This window comes from Alosa pseudoharengus, unplaced genomic scaffold (genome assembly GCF_046254945.1).
Source record: "Alosa pseudoharengus isolate Yale_2024_CS ecotype anadromous, Long Island Sound unplaced genomic scaffold, YU_APseudo_1.1 YU_APseudo_1.1_scf_3, whole genome shotgun sequence".
NCBI classification, from domain to species: Eukaryota; Metazoa; Chordata; class Actinopteri; order Clupeiformes; family Clupeidae; genus Alosa; species Alosa pseudoharengus.
This window is the reverse complement of record NW_027468718.1, coordinates 37,848,135-37,873,077: the sequence shown is the minus strand read 5'-3', so window position 1 is coordinate 37,873,077 and position 24,943 is coordinate 37,848,135. Positions and strand designations below refer to the sequence as shown.

At 39.8% G+C, this 24,943-nt stretch overlaps 2 protein-coding genes across 5 annotated transcripts in view; both read right to left on the bottom strand.

Moving 5' to 3' along the window:
- Positions 1–12,236, bottom strand: part of tnfrsfa (tumor necrosis factor receptor superfamily, member a) — a 109,072-nt gene extending 96,836 nt beyond the window's left edge. For all 4 annotated transcript variants that reach the window (XM_076264215.1, XM_076264217.1, XM_076264218.1 and 1 more), the window contains exon 1: positions 11,972–12,236. In XM_076264215.1, coding sequence (XP_076120330.1) covers positions 11,972–12,004 — 33 coding nt within the window. In that variant the 5' untranslated portion in view covers positions 12,005–12,236. The remainder of the gene's footprint in view (positions 1–11,971) is intronic.
- Positions 1–24,943, bottom strand: part of vwa8 (von Willebrand factor A domain containing 8) — an 833,026-nt gene that overhangs the window by 194,760 nt on the left and 613,323 nt on the right. The gene's annotated exons all lie outside the window — the stretch shown is intronic.

Sequence of the window (24,943 nt, the reverse complement as noted above, 5' to 3'; positions counted from 1 at the left end):
GAAAGTATTGATCTTACATAGTGATGCACCAATGTGAAAATTGTGGCCGATACCGATAACCGATATAAATTTTGCTGTTATGGCCGATACCGATATTTACTGATGTCGATAAAACACATTTTTATGATAATCAATATAATTAATCATCAATAAATCATTTTTTCCTTTTACTTTTGCATTTTATTTTCAGAAATGACTGACACTGTATTCTGTTAACATTGAAAAATATTTAAGGTACAGTAGAAGGCCTAAAAATGGCCAAAGCCACTTAGCAAAATAAAATGACTGATACTGTATTCTGTTAACATTGAAAAATATTTTAGGTACAGTAGTAGGCCTAAAAATGGCCAAAGCCACTTAGCAAAATAAAATGAGTGATACTGTATTATGTTAACATTGAAAAAACGTTAAGGTACAGTACTAGGCCTAAAAATGGCCAAAGCCACTTAACAAAATAAAATGACTGATGCAGTATTCTTTTAACATTGGAAAAAAGTTAAGGTACAGTACTAGTAGGCCTAAAAATGGCCACAGCCACTTAGCAAAAGAAAAAAGAAAACGGAGCCAGAACCAACTGGACTTAACAAACACTGGCTTTTGCAGTTCTTTTGAATTGTAAGTATAGTAACTAAGTACTGTAACTGCCAAGTATGTTAGGGCTAGGCCTAACCCTTGACCTTCCCGGGCTTTGGAAGCAGATGAATGTTGTGCTTAACAAACAGGAGCATTTCTGCTCTCTCTGTACCGATCCTATTTCTCTTTTCACTGAAAACATTTAAAGCTGCGGAGAAGAGACGTTCGCTGTCCACACTGGTACATGGAGCTGAGAGGTACTTGCGTGCCACTGGGGCGAGGGCAGGGAAGCGGGTCATGTTGCTTTGCCAGTACTGCAGTGGGCTCACATTTCTGGGGATAGTGGGCTCACTCAGGTAAACATGCACCTAAAAGAAAAATTGAGAAGTGTATAAATACACATCTCTGGCAAATCATCAGGAAATTATTATTCAACATTTGTATTCATGGCACCAAACGAAATAAAATAATTATTCATTCAATTAACTTTTTTTCTTGTGAGGCCAAAACTCTTAAGTCTAAAAGTTCAATAATAACTATACTGCCCTACAAAGACAAAGTGCAGTATCTACGAAAATTCCAAACTGAGAAAAACAGCATTGTTGTTTGTCTTTCACACTGTATTCTAGCAGATACTGTAAAATAAAAACCCTATATCTTCAGGAAATGTTTCAGTACATTAATGAGATTTTGATAGATTGAACAGAGGATATGGCATTTTATATTGGTGTAAAAAAGTGAATTTCACAAAAAATGCAGTTACTGCACTTTGGCTTTGTAGGGCAGTATAGATCACAGTTTTTCATGAGATTAGACTAGATTAGAAATTACTTAGACACAAAGAAATGTGAAATACTTAATTTGAATAAAAGACTATTAAAAGATCATCTTCAAATAGTATAGTAAACCTAGCCTACCTGCACACTCGTTGGACCTGTTGCCTGTTCATCCTGCTCCTTTTCCTCCAGAATTTCATCGAACATGTCCAGGAACGAATGCCCTTCACTTGGCGTACGCATCCTCTTTTCTTGTGGTTCACCTTCTTCTGGCTCAGCTTCTTCTGCGACTGGTGTAGGCCCAACTGTGGCTCTGGCGCTGGTCGTCACTGACACGGTCATCTTGTCCACTTCGTTCTCTAGCTTGTTTTTTGCCACTAGCTTGAGGTCTGCGTCAAAGTAGCGATCTTTATATCTGGGGTCCAGGTTTGTTGCCAAGTAGTATAGTTGCTCAGAGAAACTGGTTTCGAATCTCTTGTTCACAGCTTCAAGCAGTGCAGACTTGGTTGTTTTGACCCCACTGTCGGTTTCAGCTGTCTTGTTCAGAAAACGCTTGAGTGCCACAACAGATGGGATCACGTCAGCAGCTGTAGCTGTATGCGAGCTGATCTCTCTCGTCAACTCTTCAAAAGGTGCCAGGAGTGTTGTCATTTTCTCAATGAGACTCCACTGATTTGCGTTGAGAGATACAGGCAGTCCGTGGTAAGCCTCGTACATAACCAGTGCGCGCTTCTGTTCCAGGAGAGTTGTCATCATGAATGTGCTATTCCAGCGCGTTGGGACGTCCTGTTGTAGCATTTTGATCTTCATTCCCATCTCTCTCTGGATGTCTCTCAGCCGAGAGGTACCAAGAGGGGAGCTTTTAAAATGTCCGACTATTTTTCTGGCTATAGCCAAAGATTCAACAACGCTTCGCTGGCTTAGTACTGCATCGTGTACAGCTAACTGCCCCAGATGAGCCATACAGCCCAGGCTTTTAACACCAAACATACAGCGCGGATTTTTCTCTGTTGTTCGATTGGTTTGGCAAGACGACTGTTAGCAATCCCTATTAGGACCATAACTACTGATAGTTATATTTAGCCTACCGCGAGATTAGATAGTGCTAGGTGTTATAGGAACATGCAAGCCAGCCATCATGCACAACTTTCCCTTTTGCCTTGACTATTATTTAATTTGCATCTGTCCAAAAAATAGCCAGGCTTACCTGTATGCGAGCCAGGGAATTCTTGGGCATGTAACACGGCTCTGTTCATTTCGAAGTGTTCGTCAATCCACTGAGCCGTGAGGCTCAACATGCTTGTTTGGTTGAGGTCGGAACTCCATATATCCGTTGTGAAACTGATGTCATTGACATTGCTGTCGAGTAACTTGTGGACGTGGGTGGCTATGTTATCATGTAAGGCAGGCAGGGCAACATCCGCAAAGTAACGACGGCTTGGCTTGTTATAGCGGGGCTCAGCGACCTCAAGCACCTCGCTGAACCCTTCGTCTTCCACCACTGAGAACGGTTGGTCATCAACAGCGATCATCTTAGCTATTGCTACAGTCAACGCCTTTTGCTTTCGGTGGTCCTTGTGGAATTTCTTCGTCTTATTCAGCGCTTGCTCTATGAGGCTACCGACTGGTGCAGCTGCCGCAGTAGCAGTAGCTTTCTTCCGCTGCTTAGCATTAGCTAGTTTTTCATATTCTTTGTAGGCTTCGGGATGCTTGTTTTTTAAGTGCGTGATCAAATTGGTTGTGTTGAACGATTTGACACGAGCTCCCCCTCGCATCACCCGGCCTTCACAGTCATTGCATACAGCATAGCGTTGGTCCTCTTCAGAGACTTTAAAAAATGACCAAACCAACGACATCTCTGCTCAACTGAAACAGAGACACGACTTTGACTGAAATTATTTTTGTCTTTTTTGCCGCCTTCAGCACCTGCTTCATGTGACGTGTACATTTATGCGCTTGTGCAAAAACAAACACCCCCGCCCCCACACTCACATCTAACGCCTACATACACATCAACAAGCCTACATACACAGGAATAATTATCGGCCTGTTCACATCGGCCCTATTTTGACATCTTTGACATTTGACACCATGCCAATCTCTACCGATGTGTAAAAAAATGACCATATCGGCCGATATTATATCGGCAGCCGATATATCGTGCATCACTAATCTTACATAAAATCATTTCAAATCACATCATTCATTTCATTCATTCATTTTGACTTATCGGAAAATACGGTAATGAAGTAGCCTACACTATTTTTGACCTGTGAAACAAATATGCTTTGTGGTTGTGAACTTATTGCAGTATCATCAGAACTATTCCACCTGTGTGTGTATGGTTAAAATTCTGAAGTGCAAAATAGTTTAGGCTACAGCAGAAATATTTTCTTACATAGATAAAAATAAGCAAGTCTAATCTTTTCAAAGTGCACCAGATTGATGCATTTAAACATTAAAATATTCAAAATTTTCTTCCGGGCGGGGCATGCCGCTGGACCCCCCTACCGTGGCTTGATTAAAACTTCCGACACATAACAGCACAGCTGCCTGAAGAATTTCTAAGGGAAAACACTGATCTCTATTGGGGATCAATAAAGTATCTATCTATCTATCTATCTATCTATCTATCAAAAGTTAGGGCCAAGGGTTAAAACTACTGGTCAGCCATAAGTGGATAAGTACTCAGATGAAAGGGCCATGTCTCTGAAGGCAAGACATGTCAGACAAAAGTCTTAATCATCTAAATGAAGTCTTCCACACACACATATTGTTGAAGGAAGTCACACCACATGCTAAAAATATACTTCCTCGCTTCCTTGAGGTTTCCTGACCTAACTCCCTGGAGATGTACAGTGGGTTGCATAAGTATTCACCCCCATGCTAAATTTGACTAAAAAGAGGAATAAAAAAATCATCTTTTGGAAATTGATCTTAATGCCTTAATTAAAAAAAATAGGAAAAATCCAGCCAGCCTATTAGCCTATTAAATTCAGTCAGCCTATTAGCTAGTTTGATTTGCATTGAGCTCAATGAGCATCAAATCAGTTAATAGGTTAACTGAAATACACACCATGCCAATCTCTAGGTATGGTGAAGGGTATGTAATGATGTGGGGCTATTTTAATTCCAAAGGCCAAGGGAACTTTATCAGGATGCATAGTATCCTGGATCCATGAAATAACTGGCCTCTAAAAATAAAAGTCTGCCTGCCTCTATGGGAATTTAACATAGGGGGGTGTATACTTATGCACCCTGTATTTTAATGAAGAACTTTTATTTATTTACGATACATTATTCATTCAGAAAGATTCACCAAAATTGGTGTCCTTAAAGGTTGGATTTCTTCTCTTATTTCATAATTAAGGCATTAAGATCAATTTCCAAAAGATGATTTTTTTTATTCCTCTTTTAAGTCAACTTTAGCATGGGGATGAATACTTATGCAACCCACTGTATCCCCGAGACTACCACATATCCAAGCCTGTTCAACCATAAGGTATAAGATAGATACCATAAGACAGCAATTTTAGAGTGAGTAATTATTTTATTAAGCTGTAGACCTAATAATGTCCAAGTTAAAAGCAAACCGAAAAAAACACACACACCTCAATTGCACAACTTTCCCAGGAGAATATAAAATAAGCCATCAAAAGAACCCGTGATCTAAAAAGCCCTGTAGCTCTGCAGTCTGCAGAGAAGCACAGAAAAAGATAAATCACTTTTATGCTAGCCTGGCATGACATTACACCACTCTCAGGTAGGGCTGCAATCAATGATTATTTTGGTAGTCAACAAATCAGTCGGTTGTTTTCTCGATTAATCGATTAGTCAACAAATATATCTGTGAAGCCCACCATCACTGCTTCCTATGGGCGCGGCTCCTATTCTGGGCTCCAGTGCATGTTTTACCTCTCCTGCTCAAGTCTGTACCCCACAAATGTCACCCTGTTGTCCTATCTCTGTCTCAACATAACATAAGTTCCCTCATTACACGGCTCTTCACAATGCAAGTAGAACGCTCCATTGACTTGAATGGGATTTCCCAAAGTTCTAGCGGTCATTATTTTCGACTAAAGGACCTCTGAAAAAATAATGACCGCTGTCAATGGCAGCTAATTGTACCAGGGGTGCAAATAGCCTTACTAGGGCTGGGATAAACGATTATTTTTTAAACGATTAATCTAGCGATTATTTTTTCGATGCATCGATTAATCTAACGATTCATTTTTTCAGTCCGATTCGATTTCGATTCGATTATCGATTATCTCCCCATTAATTGACTAATAGCAACTTATACAACTTCTACACTTACATATCTGAATGAAAAAAACATGAACTCCTTAACATTGTAATATATGTTTATTGCTCTTAAGATTCCAAAATAAAAGACTATACAAGTGCAAAGTAATGCATTCTTAGTCAGAGGTAGCATTCAGTTCAGTTCAGTAGGTCTAATTGAGTGCCTGTCACTTTAAGACGACGTTCGTGAGGGAATCCCTGCTAACATTAACACCGTTAAAACGCTGCTGATGTGTGAATGCAATTCATAACGTAGTTAGTTCAAATAACGGTTCGTAGCCTACTTCTCCTTGGGACAAGCACTTTTGAGTCTTGGAAAACACTTTTCCATTTACATTGGGATTTTGCAAACATTCAGAGTCAATAAAATGAGCCCTACATGAGTAACCTAATTGACAAGCAGATGTTAGTAAGCATGCTAAACTTGACAACGTTAGCTTTGAGATACTGCTTGATTGCATAACTTAACTTAGTTTGGTCTCCTCAATGTAGGCTACTATGTTGTGATGAGACCTTAGCAGAGTTAACTTTAATGCAGCAGTTTTGAACAAATTTGCGCAGCATGGTCACGATGCTAAGCGGATTTAATAGCAATTTAGCCCACCGTGTTCTATGCAATGCTTCTATGTTGCAACAACAATCCTTCAACAATCGTGAATATTTTGTTAAATGCACATGCAGAGGAGCAGCGGGCTCATTACAAGAGAGAGTGGCCGGGGCAAGGAAAGGCTGCGTGCGTGAAAAGCACAGCTCAATGATTTCGTGGCCCCCAGCCACAGATTAGTCAACGTATGGGAAACACTGAAGGTGTAAAATTCAAAATATTTAGCGGCACACATTATGCTTAATGAATATTTTCATTATATTTTCACGCATATTTTGCGTCTACGTATTTTTTGCGTCGACGTCATCGATTACGTCGACGCGTTGTCCCAGCCCTAAGCCTTACCCAATAATTATTGATATGCTCCAACGGTCTGACCCACATACTAGCTAGGTAACTTTAGGTGGGGGAGGTTTACTAGGCCTATTTAGAGTAGCGTTGTAGCGTTATTAGGCCTAACACAAACACAAAAATAAAATTCACTTATCTATTACACTTAACATGTTACTTAACATGTAATAGAAGTAATAACTTCTATTACACTTAACATGTTTTCAGATCCTTTCAAGCTATCCATATTTTGTTATGTTTCAGACTCATCTTAAAATAGATTCAATCCATGTTTTTCCCATCAATCTACACTAGGGCTGTAACGATACACCAACCTCACGATTCGATTTGTATCACGATTTTTGACCCACGGTTCGATACGAATCTCGACTATCTTTTTTTTTGGGGGGGGGGGGGGGGGGCTAGACATTTTTATTAAATAACATTTTAATAGCCTCCCTTAGAACACCAGAGGATTACAATATAATATATATATTGTTTTATATCCTGATATAAAAATATTTTTTCTGAATGACTGATATTTATGACAGCACACTTTATGTAGATTAGCCTATAGCCTAGGCCTACTATTTTGTATTACAACTCTACCTCTTTAATTCAGCTGTCTGGTTGAAGCCTGGAAATATTGTAAACAGAGTAGCATAGTTGGCTATCTTAGCCTATCAGTCTACTGATTGGACTGTTCAGTTTCCCCATGTGTGTTTAAGTTTCAAGGTAATACTTGTTCTCCTTGGGACAGGCCCTTTTGGGAAACGTTGGTATTGAGATGATCAGTCAACTTCAATGCAAGTTTTAAACAAATATGTGCAGCATGCTAATGATGCTAAGCGGATTTAATAGTTATTTAGCTAGTCGTCTTCTATGCATCCTTGCTTTCACGATTGTGAATGTTTTACTTAAGTCGCGCGTGTTCATTGAGCAGGAGAGTGAGTGAGCGCGAGTGTGAGTGAGCGCGAGAGAGAGCGGGGCAAGGAGATGGGGTTTATACTGTTTGGTAAAGTTGTACACATAGTCTACAATGAAAGCAAGGAGAGGTATGAAATTATTATTTATTTGTTTTTAGACAACGTAGGCTACCGATAAGTAAAGCGGGAGATGTGGGTTGCTTTTGTGGCCGCGTAAGCTCCAAAGCACTGCGTGAAACACTAGAAAGGGTGTGTCGCGATTCTGCCTTTTCACACCGCGACACAGTATCGTGGATATGAATGTCGCGATTTCGGTTTCGAATCGTATATCGTTACAGCCCTAATCTACACACAATACTCCACAAAAGGCAGTTGTTTGGAGTGTAAATGTATAAAAAAAATAAAAGATTGAAATATTTAATTTACTGGTCAGAGACACCAATGTACAGAATTGTTTGAAAAATACTGTACAAAGTTTACTGATTTTTATAGTATCAAAGTGGCAAAATGTCATGCGGTAAAACAGAGTCAATGGAGAGTTAATGAAGACAAATTCCAGAAAAAATATAAAAATGCTTTTAAATTTATCAACTTTTATCCTTATTTTTAGTCTCTATGTAAAGTATTGAATTGGTAGACCCATAAGAAATATTCTTAATATCTAAAATCACTTTGTTCTGCAAACACAAGTTTTCCCAAATGTCATTTCATGACCTTAGTCAGGTGGCATAATATGATCTACTTCAGAAGACCCCTGACAATCACCCAAGTTCAATCGTGCTCATCAATTTGTGCTCATCAATTTATGTTACTTCAACCTCTTCCAACTGTGGCACCATCACAGATTTGAGTGTCAAATGTCAAAAAAGTGGTGGCAAAGCTGCAATTTCGAAAAACTTTCATTTGGCAAAACAAAATTTGTTATTTGCCAAAACAAAAATTTTCATTTAGAAAACCAAAATTAGTCATTCGGTAACACAATTTATCATTTGGCAAAACACAATGTGTCATTTTGCAAAACAAAATTTGTCATGCGGTAACACAATTTATCATTGGCATAACAAAATTTGTCATTCCGTAAAACCATTTCATGAATGACATCTTGTTATTCTGGTTATCATTACTTTATTTTATTGTTTTAATCTACTGTAGGGTATTTCTAATAAATAAATATAATAATATATTTTACATGTTTTCTAACAATATATTTATAAATATAAATATATAGGCCTAAATGTATATTCTAATATGTTCTATGATTTTAACAGATGCATCTTAACATAAAGTAGAGGGGTGCACATTTACATGTAAAATAAGAGTTGATTCTGCTGCTGTACTGACTCGTCCCACCAAAGAGTTTGTTTATTTGTTTCCCCAACTAGCACAGTAAAGTTCAGACACACCAGCAAAAGAATTCGTTCTGGGTAGGCTGAGTTCCGCTCTGCTTAGGTTAAAAGGAAGATCATTCACAAGAGGATTTTGGGCTGCACAGATTCAACGCAGATCTTGTTAGAATGGGGAAATACATCTGCACAGCTGACATTATTTTGAGGAAGTAGTAGCCAACCAAGCTCACGTAGGGTGTAGCCAGACGGGCCTTACGTAGTTGGGAAATAGGGCTTTAAAAAATATCGGTGCAAATTATTGTCCGAAATTCGTTATCGGAACGCTAATAATATTTTTAAAAAATTCACTTATCGGCCAATAATATATCGCCCACCGATATACCAGTATCCCTATTCTGAATACTTATGTAAATGGAATATTTCAGTCTTTTATTTTTTATAAATTTACAAAACACTCCTGTTTTTTTTTTGTGGAGTATTGTGTTTAGATTGATGAGAAAAAATAGAATTGAATCCATTTTAAGATGAGTCTAAAACATAACAAAATTAGGAAAAAGTGAAGCGCTGTGAATACTTTCCATACTATATTTACATTTTTTGTTTTGTTTTAATTGACCTAAATAAATGAATTAACATAGGAAATGTACAATAATATTCAGTTTTACATGATGTGGCAGCATTTTTGCATCTCTTCTGCAATAATGTTGGGGGAAAAAAACTGATGAAGATTAGTTTGATGAAAGATGAAACACTCAGGCATTAAAACATGTGATATATTTGCAACTACTGTGTGGGCTTTTTGTAACTGACCATAGACCCATTATGGATTAACAATTACATTTTAATACTATACTTTATGAGTGTATCAGTAACATTGATTTTAATATATAAGGAAATAACTGTTTTGCCAAATGACATTTATAAGGACTAATAATAGTTATAAGGGTGATTATCATGTCTAACCTCAACAATAAAGACTACCTGAATGCGGTTTGCTTGCATTAAAATGATTCCGTGGATTTTGCAACAACACACCAACAAACACAGGTATGCAGTGGCTATTCAAAACTATGTAAAACATGATGTGCAATAAACTGACACTTTGAATAGCCCAGGCTACTTTGGACAGTCTTTAGACTTTGAATAAACAAACAACAATTCCGACTGCAAGGTCCCAAATTTAAACAAGCAATAATGGTCTCGGATTTAAGGCCGTTTCAGAATGACACACATTCAAGCACAATCAGCTGCAGACGAGAGGCAGATAAAACGTGATGTCACTTATAGGCTACCAGAGACCAGTTTTTCAGTCACATCATTGCAAATTTCATATGATGATGCAACATTTCACCAAATGGTTTGTCTTTTCTATCATCAAGTTATTAAATAAGCATATAGTCTCTCAAAGCTGCAGGCTTATGCCATTTTGATCAGCTACAGACAACGAGTGGCAGACAGAGCGTAATGTCACTTATAGTCTACCAGCGATTGTTTTTACATCGTTGCAAATTTCATATGATGCATGATTCCACAAAACGGTTTGTCTTCTCTATGATAGTTATTCAATAGGCTAAATAACTTATATTAGGCTATGTCATTTTGATCTGTAAAAAATGTCACATGTAGCCATGCTTAAATTCTGCTCGCTGCACTTATTATATTAGTTCTGCTAATTTCAAAAGTAGAGCACAAAACCAATAACCCTTTCCTTATCATGAACTGAGAGATTACAAAAATGCAATCACACTGTACCGGTTGTATTACAATTACCACCAAAATGTAAAAACATAAACGGCCTATCGTCAGATAATACCATGGACTTGTTTTAGACCTAGACAAGGGCATACAGGAGAAAGATCAACTTTATTGTCATTGCGCAGAGTACAGAGACAACTAAATGCAGTTTGCGTCTAACCAGTAGCGCAAAAAAGCAGAAAAGTGCAATGTGATGTACACAGTATAGACTGGTGGTGCAGTACAAACAGTATAAGACATATAGTACCATGTAGACAGTAGTATACAGTTAAGAAAGTGGTATGTTTTACAGTAAATTCAATATAAATATGCAATGTATTAGTTGTAGCCTTATAAGAGCAACAATAAGAGCAATAATAGAAAGAGTCAGGAGGAGAGAAGAGGTAAAAACCTTTCATAATGGGCAGGGGAAGAAGAAGAGGAAAATAATTTGGCAGTGCACTGGCGGATCATTGATGTGTGGCTAGACCTTCAATTACGATTAATTTAGTGACCAACCCTTTTAAGTCAATTGTAGCACCAAGATTAGCAAAAGCATTTAAAATCAGAATGGCACCTTGTTTTACACATTTTCCCGAAGTAATGTGAAAAAGGCTGATTTTAAATGCCGCACCCTGGAATGTATAAAAATCTAAATATGCTAGAATGCACATGAGTATACAAATGTGTGTATGTGTGTGTGTGTGTGGTTAAGTAAGCCTACGTCACACGTCACTATGCCCCCCCCCCCCCGGAGAAAAAAACTTAGGTGGCAGCCCTAAAACAAGTTCTTCAACTGCTAATTCCGATTACCTAATTCACACATTTAGTTTGGCTTCTTGGCAAATTTGGCAGTTTGCGTGAAAAGGCAAAAACACGAACATAATCAAACATTCTGTTGTGGTAGTTGTGGTAAAAGTTGTGGTAAAACCGCGGCAGTGCATGAGTGGCTCTCAAGAAGAAGAAAAAAGTCTGACATTTCCGCTTCTGAGGACAGTTGTTGGACTAAGCAATGAAACATGGAATAGGCGAAATAAGGCCCCAATCCATGGGATCTTCCATGTAGTAGGCAAACCGATACATTTAACAACCCCAACTTTGAACAAATGTTCACTTAGTTAGCAAAATAAGCTACTTACTCATCTGTACATTCTAATTAGAATGGGCCAGTTTTGTTGCGGGTCGCGCGTAGGCATTGTAGACTAACGTTAAGAAGTTGTTAATTTAACGTTAGTTCTAAAACAAAGCTAAGATGAATATCAAGCGTGAACTGGTCAACTTTTAGCTGGCGTAAATTCGCCATTAAAAGTTCGCACTTCGTGTTGACTAGCTTTATGTTTGGCTAGAACCAACTCAACAGTGAAGCATTTGTCTTACCGTGTGCCGTGAGCAAATCAGTTTGCAGTTCATTTTTGAGCTGCGAGGGGATCCCGGACTTTGAAAGTCGTTGGTGCTCCTGAAAATGAATTCGGGCGATTATCCCAAAATGAGCGATGTCATTTATAAAGTTTAATATTGTTTATGCCATTCCGTTAATATTTCCTTGAGGGTTTTTTGTGACGAAGTATGTAGAGGTCTAACTAGCCGAAGTATCCAGGACAATTTTTACAAGTTTGACGTCAGCGGGTGTTCACCAATTACATTCAAGCACAAGCAGAGATTGAGGCGTCTTATGAGAAGCCTAGCTGCTAGCCCCTGGCTGCAGCATGCAGGTCGGGGCTGGGGTGGGGCGGAGCCCAACGTTGATCATGTCGTCGTAACTGTAAATAGTACAGTCATTTTATGAAAAAAGGTAGGACAAATTGCAACAAAAGCAAACTCAACTGATTTTGTATCCTCAATATGTCCTGGGTGGGGGGGGAGGGGAGAACCTCCCCCCCCCCCCCCCCCAACAACAACATCAAAACACTGTTTTATTCAGATGACAATAATGACAAAGTATTTTTTTTTTGTAAATATAATTTTCTTAAGAAATGTACCGATTTGATGCTGTTTAACTAATTTATAAATGTATTTATATATGGTGCACTGTCAAGTCAAGTTAAGTCAAGTCAGATTTATTTTTAAAGCGCATTTAACATGCACATAGTGCAATCCAAAGCGCTCCACAAACAAGACACATAACAACAAGACAAAAGATGCCGGATGGAGCGGTGTAGTCGCCAGCGTACCCATGACATCAAGACAAGACAAATACATTTAAAAAATAACAAATACAAAAAAAATGCCGGACGGAGCGGCGTAGTCGCCAGCGTACCTGTGACACCAAGACATACAAGACAGACAACAAAACAAATAAACAAATTAAAAAAAGAAAATATATTTGATGATGTTAAATTATATTTGTGATGTTAAAATTAGTCCAATTTCCAAACCAGCTGAAAATGTCCAAGGGCAATGATGATCCGTCACTTTAAGAACATTGTCTACTACACATGCATAAGATTTTGCCAGCTCCATTTATGGCTAGTCCACAAACTCTTTTTGTGTTTGTGCCACATGTATAGCACAATATTAACAATGATAATTATGCTTAAGTATACTATTAAGTTGGTATAAACAACCTTCATTTCTTTGGAAATAGAAGCATGTAATGAGATGATGCTAGCTAGATATTTTCTGTTTGTAATTATGAACCTGGTAGCCACCTAGCTATCTGAGTGGAATGTATTTCAATTGGCATATCATGTGCTTCACATAAATACTTAGTTAAAGGGAAACGAATTATTGAAGACTTCAAGACTCACATTCCATTACACAAATGCAAAGACCACTCTTCATATTCTATCACAGTCCAAATCACAGTGCATGCAGCCTGTCAAAGTGCCCTCTCACATTTTATAAATGGTCAGTAGTGGGAACCGGATAACTCCACAATCTCTTCTAGCGTTGTTTTTGTTGTCCTCATGATTTCCTTTTTCATATTAAGTTCAAGTTAAGATCTGATGCATAATGGAGACTGAGAAAGTACCCAAAACGTATCATCCTTATGTAAGATGCTGTTGGTGTGTTTTGACATTGTAAACATTCACTAAGAAGAAAAGAAGTTTGCAGTAAAGCTGCTCTGGCTAAATTGTGGTGCTCCCTGAGCGGGTCTGTCCCTTGGTGCCCTCACAGTGCGAGATGCACATGGTGGTAGCAGCGGCACTGGACACTTGTTCCAGCTGCGTTACAGTAGGCTAGCCTACTATTGGCCACGGAAAATTAGACAAGGCCGATGAGGCTGTGATTAAAATTTGGGACTGGAGCTGTCCCTGACGGGACAAATATAGTTATAATCACCCAAAATACGGGATGTCCCGGACAATTCGGGACGGTTGGCAACCCTAGTGGTAGGCAGGAGTGTAGAGGGCGTTGGACGCGGGGGAACGCCGCCCCCTCACTTCTTGGAGCATTGTTTTGACCATTTTAATAGGCGTTTATATAATAAGCGTTTTTACCAGATTACAAGTGCATGCATCAGACAAACATCTCCAATTACATGGGGAAACTGAACAGTCCAATCAGTAGACTATGATAAGATAGCCAACTATGCTACTTTGTCTACAATATTTCCAGGCTTGAACCAGACAGCTGAATTAAAGAGGTAGAGTTAGTAGGCATAGGCTATAGGCTAATCTGCATAAAGTGTGCTGTCATAAATATCAGACATTCAGTATTCTCTCTTTTTATATCAGGATATAAAATAATACAGATAGGCCTATTTACCTATTATATTGCAATCCTCTGGTGTTGTAAGGTAGGCTATTGAAATGTTATTTAATAAAATGTCTAATGTATCATTACAGCCCTAATGTGCAGCATCTAAAGATATTAGTTTAATATCATGAAGATTCTAACATTAATTTTCAATGGGAAATTTCCATTTGTTTATGGCAAATATCTCTAAAAGCATAAAGTTGTCAAAAATTAAAGAAAAAAACATAGCGTAAGTGTCGTTTAGAAGATCTACGCAACAGTGGTTGAATGAAGTTTGTACATTAAATGGTTTGGGCTGAATTTAACACACAAATTGGTTGGAAGAAAAATAATAAAAGAATATAGCTGCAAGCAGCAATGTGGGGGCCAAGCAGATGAACAGGAGTTGTGATTGGGATTGGTATTGCATTGGACTGGACCAGACTTGACTGGACTGGACTGGATTGAATTGGGTCTTCAGCCCATGTACAAAATTTGGTTTCCATGTGTAAAAGCATTGCTGAGATATGAGCCTACTTCCTGTGATACTGGACTGGACTGAATTGAACTAGACTAGACTAGACTGGACTAGACTAGACTGGACTGGACTGGACTGGACTGGACTGGATTGGGATTGCTGAGGTATGAGCCTACTTCATGTGATTGTTGATTGGATTGGATTGGATTGGATTGGACTGGATTGGGATTGGGTGTTGAGTCCATGTACAAAGTTTGGTTTCAAAACATGTAAGCGTTAGTAAGATATGAGCCTAATTCATGTCATAATAGTTTCCCCTAGTGGTCAAAAGACACAAAATGTATGATAGTTATTCAGGATGTGTTCCTGAGTCCACGTACCAAGTTTGGTGTTGATACAAGAAAGGCTTGCTAATTATAGCACCTCTAGTGGTCAAACATCACCAAATGTATTGTGTGTCCTCAGGTTGTGGCCACGAGTCTACGTACCAAGTTTGAGGTTGATACGAGAAAGTCTTGCTAATTATAGCGCCCCTAGTGTTCAAAGTACACCAAATGTATTGTGTGTCCTCAGGATGGGGTCCCAAGTCCATGTACCAAGTTTGGTTTTGATACTTGAAAGTGTTGCTGAGATAGGAGCTAACTTCCTGTAACTCTAGCGCCCCCTTAGTGGTCGAAGGTCACCAAATTGATTGCGTGTCCTCAGGATGGGGTCCCAAGTCTATATACCAAGTTTGGTTTTGATACGTGTAAGCGTTGCTAAGATATGAGCCTACTTCCTGTGACTATAGCGCCCCCTTAGTGGTCAAAGATAGCCAAATTTCTTGAGCCTCCTTCTAATTGGGTCCTGAGTCCATATACCGAGTTTAGTTTTGATACGTGAAAGCCTTGCCTTCCTGTTTGGCGGCTTCGCCACTAAATTCGATTGGTCGTGACAGGCAAACGCTTTTGAATATCAACACGAAACGAATAACGTCTTTGAGGGATTCGCCTTATTCACCTGGCGGCCATTTTGAAAACAAATAAGTTCTGTGAGGGATGGTCTGAAGATCATCTTTGCCAAGTTTCGTGAAAATTGGATGAAATTTGTGACCTGTGAAAACTTTTAAGTGTTTTTGATGAAATCAAATATTGAGGCCGGATCAATTACGTTGACATCACAAATTGGTATGTGTCGGCCTAAGGACCTCCCAAAGGATTAAAGCAGTGTTTTTCAACCACTGTGCCGCGGCGTGGAGACCGAAGGACGTGTCCACACCAATGTCAGATTACGACTGAAATGTCCCCACCAATATTCAGGCTGAAGTGGGGGGGGAAGCGCTCACATGCGCTACAAAGAGTTAAATACTTTCTCACTTTGCTGCGGATCATCTCGTACAGATCGTGTAATGTGCAGTAGCCTATAAGGGTAAATCGCGATGATTTGAAGTTACCTATAATAACTACCAGTGAGCCGCAGGAGACGCTGCGCTTCAGCTTCACTTCACTACAAGGCATATGAAGTGCGTCCAAATTCATCCATTCTTCTCTGTTGAACTCCTCGAGTAGGCTACTCATCACACATGTGTCACATGAAAGAGCCTTTTCTCAGCTTTTAAACGGTGCTATAGCCACTATTTGCTGTGATAAACAGTTCGCGAGAAAAATTTACTTCAAGAGATTTAATAATTATTCTCTGTGCCCATCTCCACATCCATTCGTCTCGGTGGAATATCTTAGGCCTACACACTCTTCACGCAACACATGACAACCCATATATCAGAATAAACAGCAGACCTTACCGAACACAAAGGTGTAAAGCATTCCCGTGTATAGTTAGCTGTTCCAGAGTAATCCGGTTTTGAAATAAATTGTAGAAAAATTCAACATGGTCTTTCGGCTTTAAGCATTTCTTAAAACTGAGCTGTGCTTACATCGCCTAGATATCTGTAAATATGCCTATTACAGAATATACAGGCAGCTTATGGTTAAGAGTTGTCAATGTAGCCTTAATGATTCTTTTCACAAAATGCTAAGCATGCATGTATAAGTTTCTTAAAACTGAGCTGTGCTTAAATGGGTCAATGCATGATTTCATAACAGACCAAATAGAAAATAAATGTTAAATATAGCCTACATATGTATACATATAAAATCAGATTATGTGCTACACAGTATAGATCAAGTTGGACAGTAGCACATTTTAATCATGGGTAGTTGGACAGTAGCACATTTTAATCATTTTATATCTATAGTGGCTGGTGAAAGAGTTGAGTAGCTTTTCCTTTTTTTTTCCCGGGGGAATTAGTGGGTAGTGTCCCCACCAAAGCTCAGACCAAACCTACGCCCTTGCACTCACTGGTCCAGAAAAGCAACTGTTGCATCAAAGAATTTAGAACCACATGCTCTCATTGATTGTATGATTGCACTATTTGTGGTATGCAGGCATTGTACAACGGGGGCCCCATATCCAGAATTCACAGAATCATCACATATCCAGTTCAAAACGACAATTAAATTAGATATAGTCACCTACAAATGACAGAGGGCGCTTGTTTTATTGAGCAGGTCTTGCATAGAAGCCATAATAAGGCCATCTGTGTATTATTTGAAATTTTAGGCTATGGTATGTTTATTTTTTCTTCACACAGGATGTTAGTGTGCCGTGGGACATTTTAAGTGTCAAAAGTGTGCCGTGGCACAAAAAAGGTTGAAAAACACTGGATTAAAGGACGTCACTAGTAAGTTTTAATTTCAAACACATCAACCGTTATAGGCAAAAATCTATTTTTGCTAATTATAGCGCCACCTATGGGTCTAAGGTCACCAATTTGTTTGAGCCTCTTTCTAATTGGGTCCTGTACCTATGTACAAAGGTTGGTGTTGATACTTGAAAGACTTGCCGAGATAGGAGTTCACTAATTTGATGGTCATGACGGGCAAGCACTTTTGAATATCAATACGAAACAAATAACTTTTGTGAGGCATGGTCTAAAGATCATCTGCGCCAAGTTTCGTGAAAATCGGATGAACTTTGTGACTGCTGAAACTTTTCGAGTTTGGACTGAATCCAATATGGCGGAGGTCCAATATGGCGGAAATTGACGTAATAGGGGTCAGTGAACTCGAGATGGTCCAAGGATTCAGACGCTACCTCAATTGTGAAAATCAGACAAAAGAATCAATGATCATGCGCAAGAACGCATGTCCAGTATTGAACTGGTGGTGGCGCTAGAGTGTTCAATGTATATGCATAAACATTGCTGTGAGTGATTGGGACAGTGTCCTGACTAATGGTATCGAGTTTTGTTATGTTAACTCAAAGCGTCACCTAGATGTTTGTCCACTTCCTGTTTGGCGGCTTCATCGCCATATTTGATTGGCTGTCACGGGCAAAGAAAAATTAAATTGAAAAATCTGACAAGTATATTTTGTGTGGCTCGGGCAGAAGATCATCTCCGCCAAGTTCTGTGAAAATCGGATGAAATTTGTGAACGCTGAAACTTTTCGTAGAGTTTGGACTAAAAATACAATATGGCGGAGGTCCAATATGGCGGAAAGTGACGTAATAGGATTCATTGAACTCAGGTCGGTCCAGGGATTACAACAGTGCCTGATTTGTGAAAATCGGACCCACCGTTCAATGGTCACATGCGTGAATGCAATCCAGGTTCGACTCATTGGTGGCGCTAGAGTGTTGGGCATAGAGGTCTGTAAATTGGTGAGAGTGATCATGGGACGGTTCTGAATCAGGCGCTAGACGGCTGGGTTTAGAGATCCGTAAATGAGCATGAGTGGTCAGTGGAGTGTCCCGAAACTTTCTGCCAAATTTCAGCACTTTTTAGCCATGCGGTCTATGGGCTGCCATAGACTCCAATGGCGGAAGTGTAATAATAGGAAAAGCTAGTAACTCAATGGGTGCCTTTGCTGCTAGGCCCCCAAATATAGCTGCAAGCAGCAATGTGGGGGCCTAGCAGAGCGCTAGCAGGAATGGCATTGCCATGGCATGAGCAAGCAGTCACAGCAAGTTTGATGGCAATTGGATAAAGAATGGCTGAGAAATAAGCTCATTTACTTTGTTACAGTGCCCCTAGAGGCCAAATTACACCAATGTCCTTGTGCGTTCTCACAATCAGCTACCATGTTCCTCTACCAAGTTTGGACTTCATACATCAAAGTGTTGCTGAGATGTGAACTCACTTTCTTTATTACAGCACCCCTAGAGGCCAAATGAGACCACTTTCCTTGCATGTCCTCACAATCAGCTAATATGTCCCTGTACCAAGTTAGGACTACATACATCAAAGAGTTGCTGAGATACGAGCCCACTTCCTGTATTACAGCGCCCCCTATAGAGGCCATCGAACAATCAAACACACCGTTCAATTGTTAAATGCGTGAATGTGAGTCCAGATTCGACCTATTGGTGGCGCTAGAGTGTTCGGCATAGAGTTCTGTAAATTGGTGAGAGTGATCATGGGACGGTCCTGAATCAGGGCGCTAAATTTCATAATAATAATGACTTGCAAATACCTTTCAACCCAGCTTTTCAACTTTCGGCCAAACTTTGACCTGTTGGTGGAGCTAGACGGCTTGGTTTAGAGATCCGTAAATGAGCCTGAGTGGTCAGTGGAGTGTCCCGAAACTTTCTGCCAAAAAATCTTTTAGCCAGGCGTTCTATGGGCTACCATAGACTCCAATGGCAGATAAATAATAAATATAGCTGCAAGCAGCAATGTGGGGGCCAAGCAGTGCGCTATAGCAGGAATGGCGTTGCCATGACATGAGCAAGCACTCACAGCAAGTTTAATTGCAATTGGATAAAGAATGGCTGAGAAATAAGCTCATTTACTTTGTTATAGTGCCCCTAGAGGCGAAAATTACACCAATGTCCTTGTGCGTTCTCACACACAATCAGCTACCATGTCCCTGGACTTCATACACCAAAGAGTTAATGAGGTGTGAGCTCAATTTGTCTATTACAGCACCCCAGAGGCCAAATGAGACCACTTTCCTTGCATGTCTTCACAATCAGCTACTTTGTCTCTGTATTAAGTTTAGACTTCATACATCAAAGCGTTGCTGAGATACAAGCTCACTTCCTGTATTGCAGCGCCCCCTGTAGAGGCCAAATAATGCCAATTTCCTAGTGCGTCCCCACAATCAGGTACCAAGTCTCTATACCAAGTTTGGACTTCATACATCAAAGCGTTGCTGAGATACAAGCTCACTTCCTGTATTGCAGCGCCCCCTGTAGAGGCCAAATAATGCCAATTTCCTAGTGCGTCCCCACAATCAGGTACCAAGTCTCTATACCAAGTTTGGACTTCATACATCAAAGCGTTGCTGAGGTACGAGTTCACTTTCTGTATTGCAGCGCCCCCTATAGAGGCCAAATGATACCAATTTCCTAGTGCATCCTCACAATCAGATACCAAGTCCCTGTACCAAGTTTGGACTTCATACATTAAAGCGTAGCCGATATGTTAGCCCACTTCCTGTTAGGTGGCATCATAGCCATGTGTGATTGGCTGTCACGGGCAAATAAACTTGAAATTAAAAAAATTGACAAGTATCGTTTGTGCGGCTCGGTCAGAAGATCATCTCCGCCAAGTTCCTTAAAAATCGGATTAAATTTGTAACCGCTGAAACTTTTCGTAGAGTTGGTATTAAATCCAATATGGCGGAGATCCAATATGGCGGAAAGTGACGGGATAGGGGTCGATGAACTCGGGATGGTCCAAGGATTCAGACGCTACCTCAATTGTGAAAATCAGACAAAAGAGTCAAGGATCACATGCATGAACGCATGTCCAGCATTGAACTGGTGGTGGCGCTAGAGTGTTCAATGTATATGCATAAAAATTGCTGTGAGTGATTGGGACAGTGTCCTGACTAATGGTATCAAGTTTTGTTATGTTAACTCAAAGTACCACGGAGATGTTAGTCCACTTCCTGTTTGGCGGCTTCATCGCCATATTTGATTGGCTGTCATGGGCAAACAAAAATGAAATTGAAAAATCTGGCAAGTATCTTTTGTGCGGCTCAGGCAGAAGATCATCTCCGCCAAGTTCCGTGAAAATCGGATGAAATTTCTGACCGCTGAAACTTTTCGTAGAGTTTGGACTAAATCCAATATGGCAGAGGTCCAATATGGCGGAAAGTGACGTAATAGGGGTCATTGAACTTAGGTCGGTCCAGGGATTCCAACGGTGCCTGATATGTGAAAATCGGACGCACCATTCAATGGTCACATGCGTGAATGCAATCCAGGTTCGACCCATTGGTGGCACTAGAGCATACATGGGCAACATCCGGCCCGTGGGCTTTCCCTGACCGGCCCGCGTAAGGTCCTTGAAAGAACAAATAGAGCCTAGCATAGAGATAATGCACGCAAATCAATATCGTTGCTTTTATTTTGAAAACGACTGCTATTTGTACGCCCATACATTTGTGCGTGGATGCATACGATGTAAACACCCTCACTGAATTGTGCTGGTGAATAGAATTTATGCTTCTGCGTCGACACAATGCAGTTGCCTTTAAGTCGGCGTAAACCTTTCAAAGTTTTGTGTGTCTTATGTCTGCGTCGCTCACCACCGCAAAGGTTGTCAGAACGAACTCCTGCTGTTTGTTGGCGATACGAAGTGTTAATTTCAAAACGTTACTGGCAGATAGATAGTGTACATTCGGATAACCCCGTCATTGTAACCAAAATATGTCTGAGTTTATTTGCAAAGCTTATGTTAGCGAACTAGTATGATGCTACTACCCACAGGTTGCTTGAAGCAGCCGGTTCAACACACAGGGCGAGTTGACCAATCACAGTTTTGTGCATAAAGTTAAAGCAAAAACATAGCCTACATTTTTAAAATAGTTTTCTTTTTGCATGTTGATTAACTAATGACCGCCTACTATTGTCTGCTCCACATTTTCATAGTCTAATTCTGCATATAGTTAATTTAATGATCGTAATGATTTAATGATGAAATATTGCTGAGTGTTGATGAAATGGTGGTACAACAGGCCTATGGTTGTACTGACTCCTTCACATTTTCATGGCCTAGCCTAATTATATAGATATTGTAGTACTTTTTTTATATCAGCCTTTGAAAACTGAAAAAAAAAAATGTAAATGTCAAAAAATCATTTTCGAGAATGAGGATTAAATACTGGACATAGATTAAATAGCCTATTGCTGTTTTTCCTTTGTCTCCCTCACATTTTCATCTGTTCTTACGAGTAGTAAACAAAACCATATGATTTACTTAATGTTATACAAGAACAGAATAGAATTGGACAGAATTGAGTTCAGACTTGAATTCGGTATTTTGGGTCCGGCCCTCCTCAACAGTCCCAGTTTGTCATGTGGCCCCTTGGGGAAATTAGTTGCCCACCCCTGCACTAGAGTGTTGGGCATAGAGTTCTGGAAATTGGTGAGAGTGATCATGGGACAGTGCTGAATCAGTGTGCCAAATTTCATAACTTTAGACCCAGCGGTTAAATTTTCGGCCAGATTTTGACCTGTTGGTGGCGCTAGATGGCTGGGTTTAGAGGTCCGTAAATGAGCGTGAGTGGTCAGTGGAGTGTCCCGAAACTTTCTGCCAAAAAATCAGCACTTTTTAGCCAGGCGTTCTATGGGCTGCCATAGACTCCAATGGCAGAAGTGTAATAATAGGAAAAGCTAGTAACTCAATGGGTGCCTTTGCAGCTTCGCTGCTTGGCCCCCAAATATAGCTGCAAGCAGCAATGAGGGGGCGAAGCAGTTGAGCAGGAGTTGTCATGGCAACCCAATGTTGTTACATTCATAGACTGTATATATAGAACTGGACAGTGTGGTTGCATTCAGCAGTGTTCTATGGAATTGAAGCCGCCGAGGCGACGCCATCTTGGACAATTTGCAACCAATTTGAAGTGCGGCTGCGCAGCAGAAGTTGAAGCATGCGCAGTGAAGAGGAGTCGCGGTCAGGCACGCCCACTCAGTTGCCACTCAGCGAGTTAAACACGCCCCTTGTCAAGTGAAACCCGCCCCCTTCTCCTTTCCACAACGCAAGTCGACTCGGCGCCGAAGGCTAGCTGGCTGGATGAATTTTGCGGCTGTGAGTTAGCTAAACAGTACAAACAACAATCGGTTTGTTCTTGTCTGGTAAGTGTTGCATATCAACTGAAAAGTTTTTTTTTTGTCTATTGTTGTTCTTAAATACGTCTAAGAGAGCTTATTATGTTGATTATAGACTGTGACAATTTAGTATGGTGAATACTAATGAGCTAACAACAGAAATACGGACAGCGAATTACATTCTAACGTTAGCAGCTACAAGGCTAAGTTAGTCGTTGAAGTGAAGATTAGCACACAGCTCCCGTAACAGTCGATGCATGATATACTTGGTTTTATTAGTTGTTGCTGTTTTCAAATATCTCAATCTTAATGTATGCCATCTCAACATGGAGTAACCATTGACTGTATGTACATGGGAATTAATAACACTAGACAGTCAGTACAGTATATGATGTGATAAAGCAACGGTATGATGTGATAAAGCAACGCAAGTTAACGTTAACGTAATGTGAAGCATGGACCTCATCAACCCGTCATGTTAATGTAACTACTAGCCAGTTTGCCAGCGTTGCATTTTTTCTAACGTTAACGACAGACACCTCTGTTAGAGCTACTTCTGTGATGGTAGGTCGGTAGCATAGACTGTAAAAAATAGATCGGTAGGTCGGTAGTTGTAGACCGCATAAGTGAATGATTGATAAATTAAACGCCTGCATTAAACACTACGCCAAGAACCAGTCACTTCCCAGGGATATCGGTGAACATTTGAGAAAGACCTTAGTTTGTCATCTAACGTCCATGATCAGTCATACTGATAACGTTATTTTTCAAGCTGACGCAAGTTAATAACATTCCCACCGCATATTTAAATGTGTAGTTAACATTAGATAGGCTGTGAAGTTTATTGCACACATATATTTAATTAATTGGTATTACTAGTGGTGTTGAGTGCCTGATTAGATGCTTTGTAATGTTGTAAAATTGTCTGACTAACTTTATTGTAACTTTCCTTTTTGCAGGTAAGATGGCTGAATGTACTGGAGGTGGCGGCAAGGTGGTCTCCATGGTCTACATTAGTCTGCAAGCAAGGGAATGCCTACGTGAAGTGGTTTGGCTGGGGTGGTCTGAGGTGGCATGTCCTCCTCCTTTCTCCAAGTCCCCTGACATCCATCTCCCTGACATCACCCACCGTAACTGGATCAACCTGAAGCCCCTTATACATGGGACATGGCACAGCACCACTACGTTCTGAAAACACATGACTTTCAATAACTTCCGTGGCACCAAGAAAGGTCTGCCGCTGCTCTGAACCTTCTGTTAATGTGACATCATTCATACTTGAGGCTGTACACATCCCTTTGTTTCTATTTTAATATCAGAATAATTATTGGTTGATACTAAATCAATATTTAATTTTTTTTACATTTCTTTTGTGTGATATATCATTCAGAATGTTGCAACATGACTGGTCTTCAATCAGCCAAAGAGAACACATCGTAACTCCTCTCCTAGTTACTCTCCATTGGCTCCCTACAGTAGCCAGAATTAAATTTAAATCTCTCACTTTGGCCTTTAGGACACTGACTGGATCTGCTCCTTGTTATTTTAATTCAATGATCAAGATATACATCCCCAACCGCCCACTGCGGTCTTCTGATGAGCGTCTGTTGCTCTTTTCCTCAGTGGTTCCATGTTGGTGGAATGAGTTGCCCAGTGCTCTTCGTTCTTGTGATAGTTTTTGGTCTTTTAAGCACTTCTTATACATTATGGTTTGTATGCAGTAGTACTGTTTTATTTTCATTATAGGCTGTTGATTAATTTGACATTGTTTATTATTGATATTCTCCTTAATGTAGTCTTACCATGTTATTGTTATTATATTATTGATTGAATGGGCATTATTTATTATTGCTTTCCCCCCTCATTTTCATTGTTTATTTCATTAGGCTATTGATTGATCCCTGTTTTAAGTATTATATTGTTTTGTATTTGTTAAGGGTAACCATAACCATCATCATAATGTGGTATTTTCTTATGCACTTAAAGCAAAGAATAAAAATGTTTCTTTAAACGTAGTACCACTTTAAACACATCACACACTGAACAGCAAAGTAGCTTCCTGATTATGTGTAAAATGTTTACAGAGTGTCCTGATG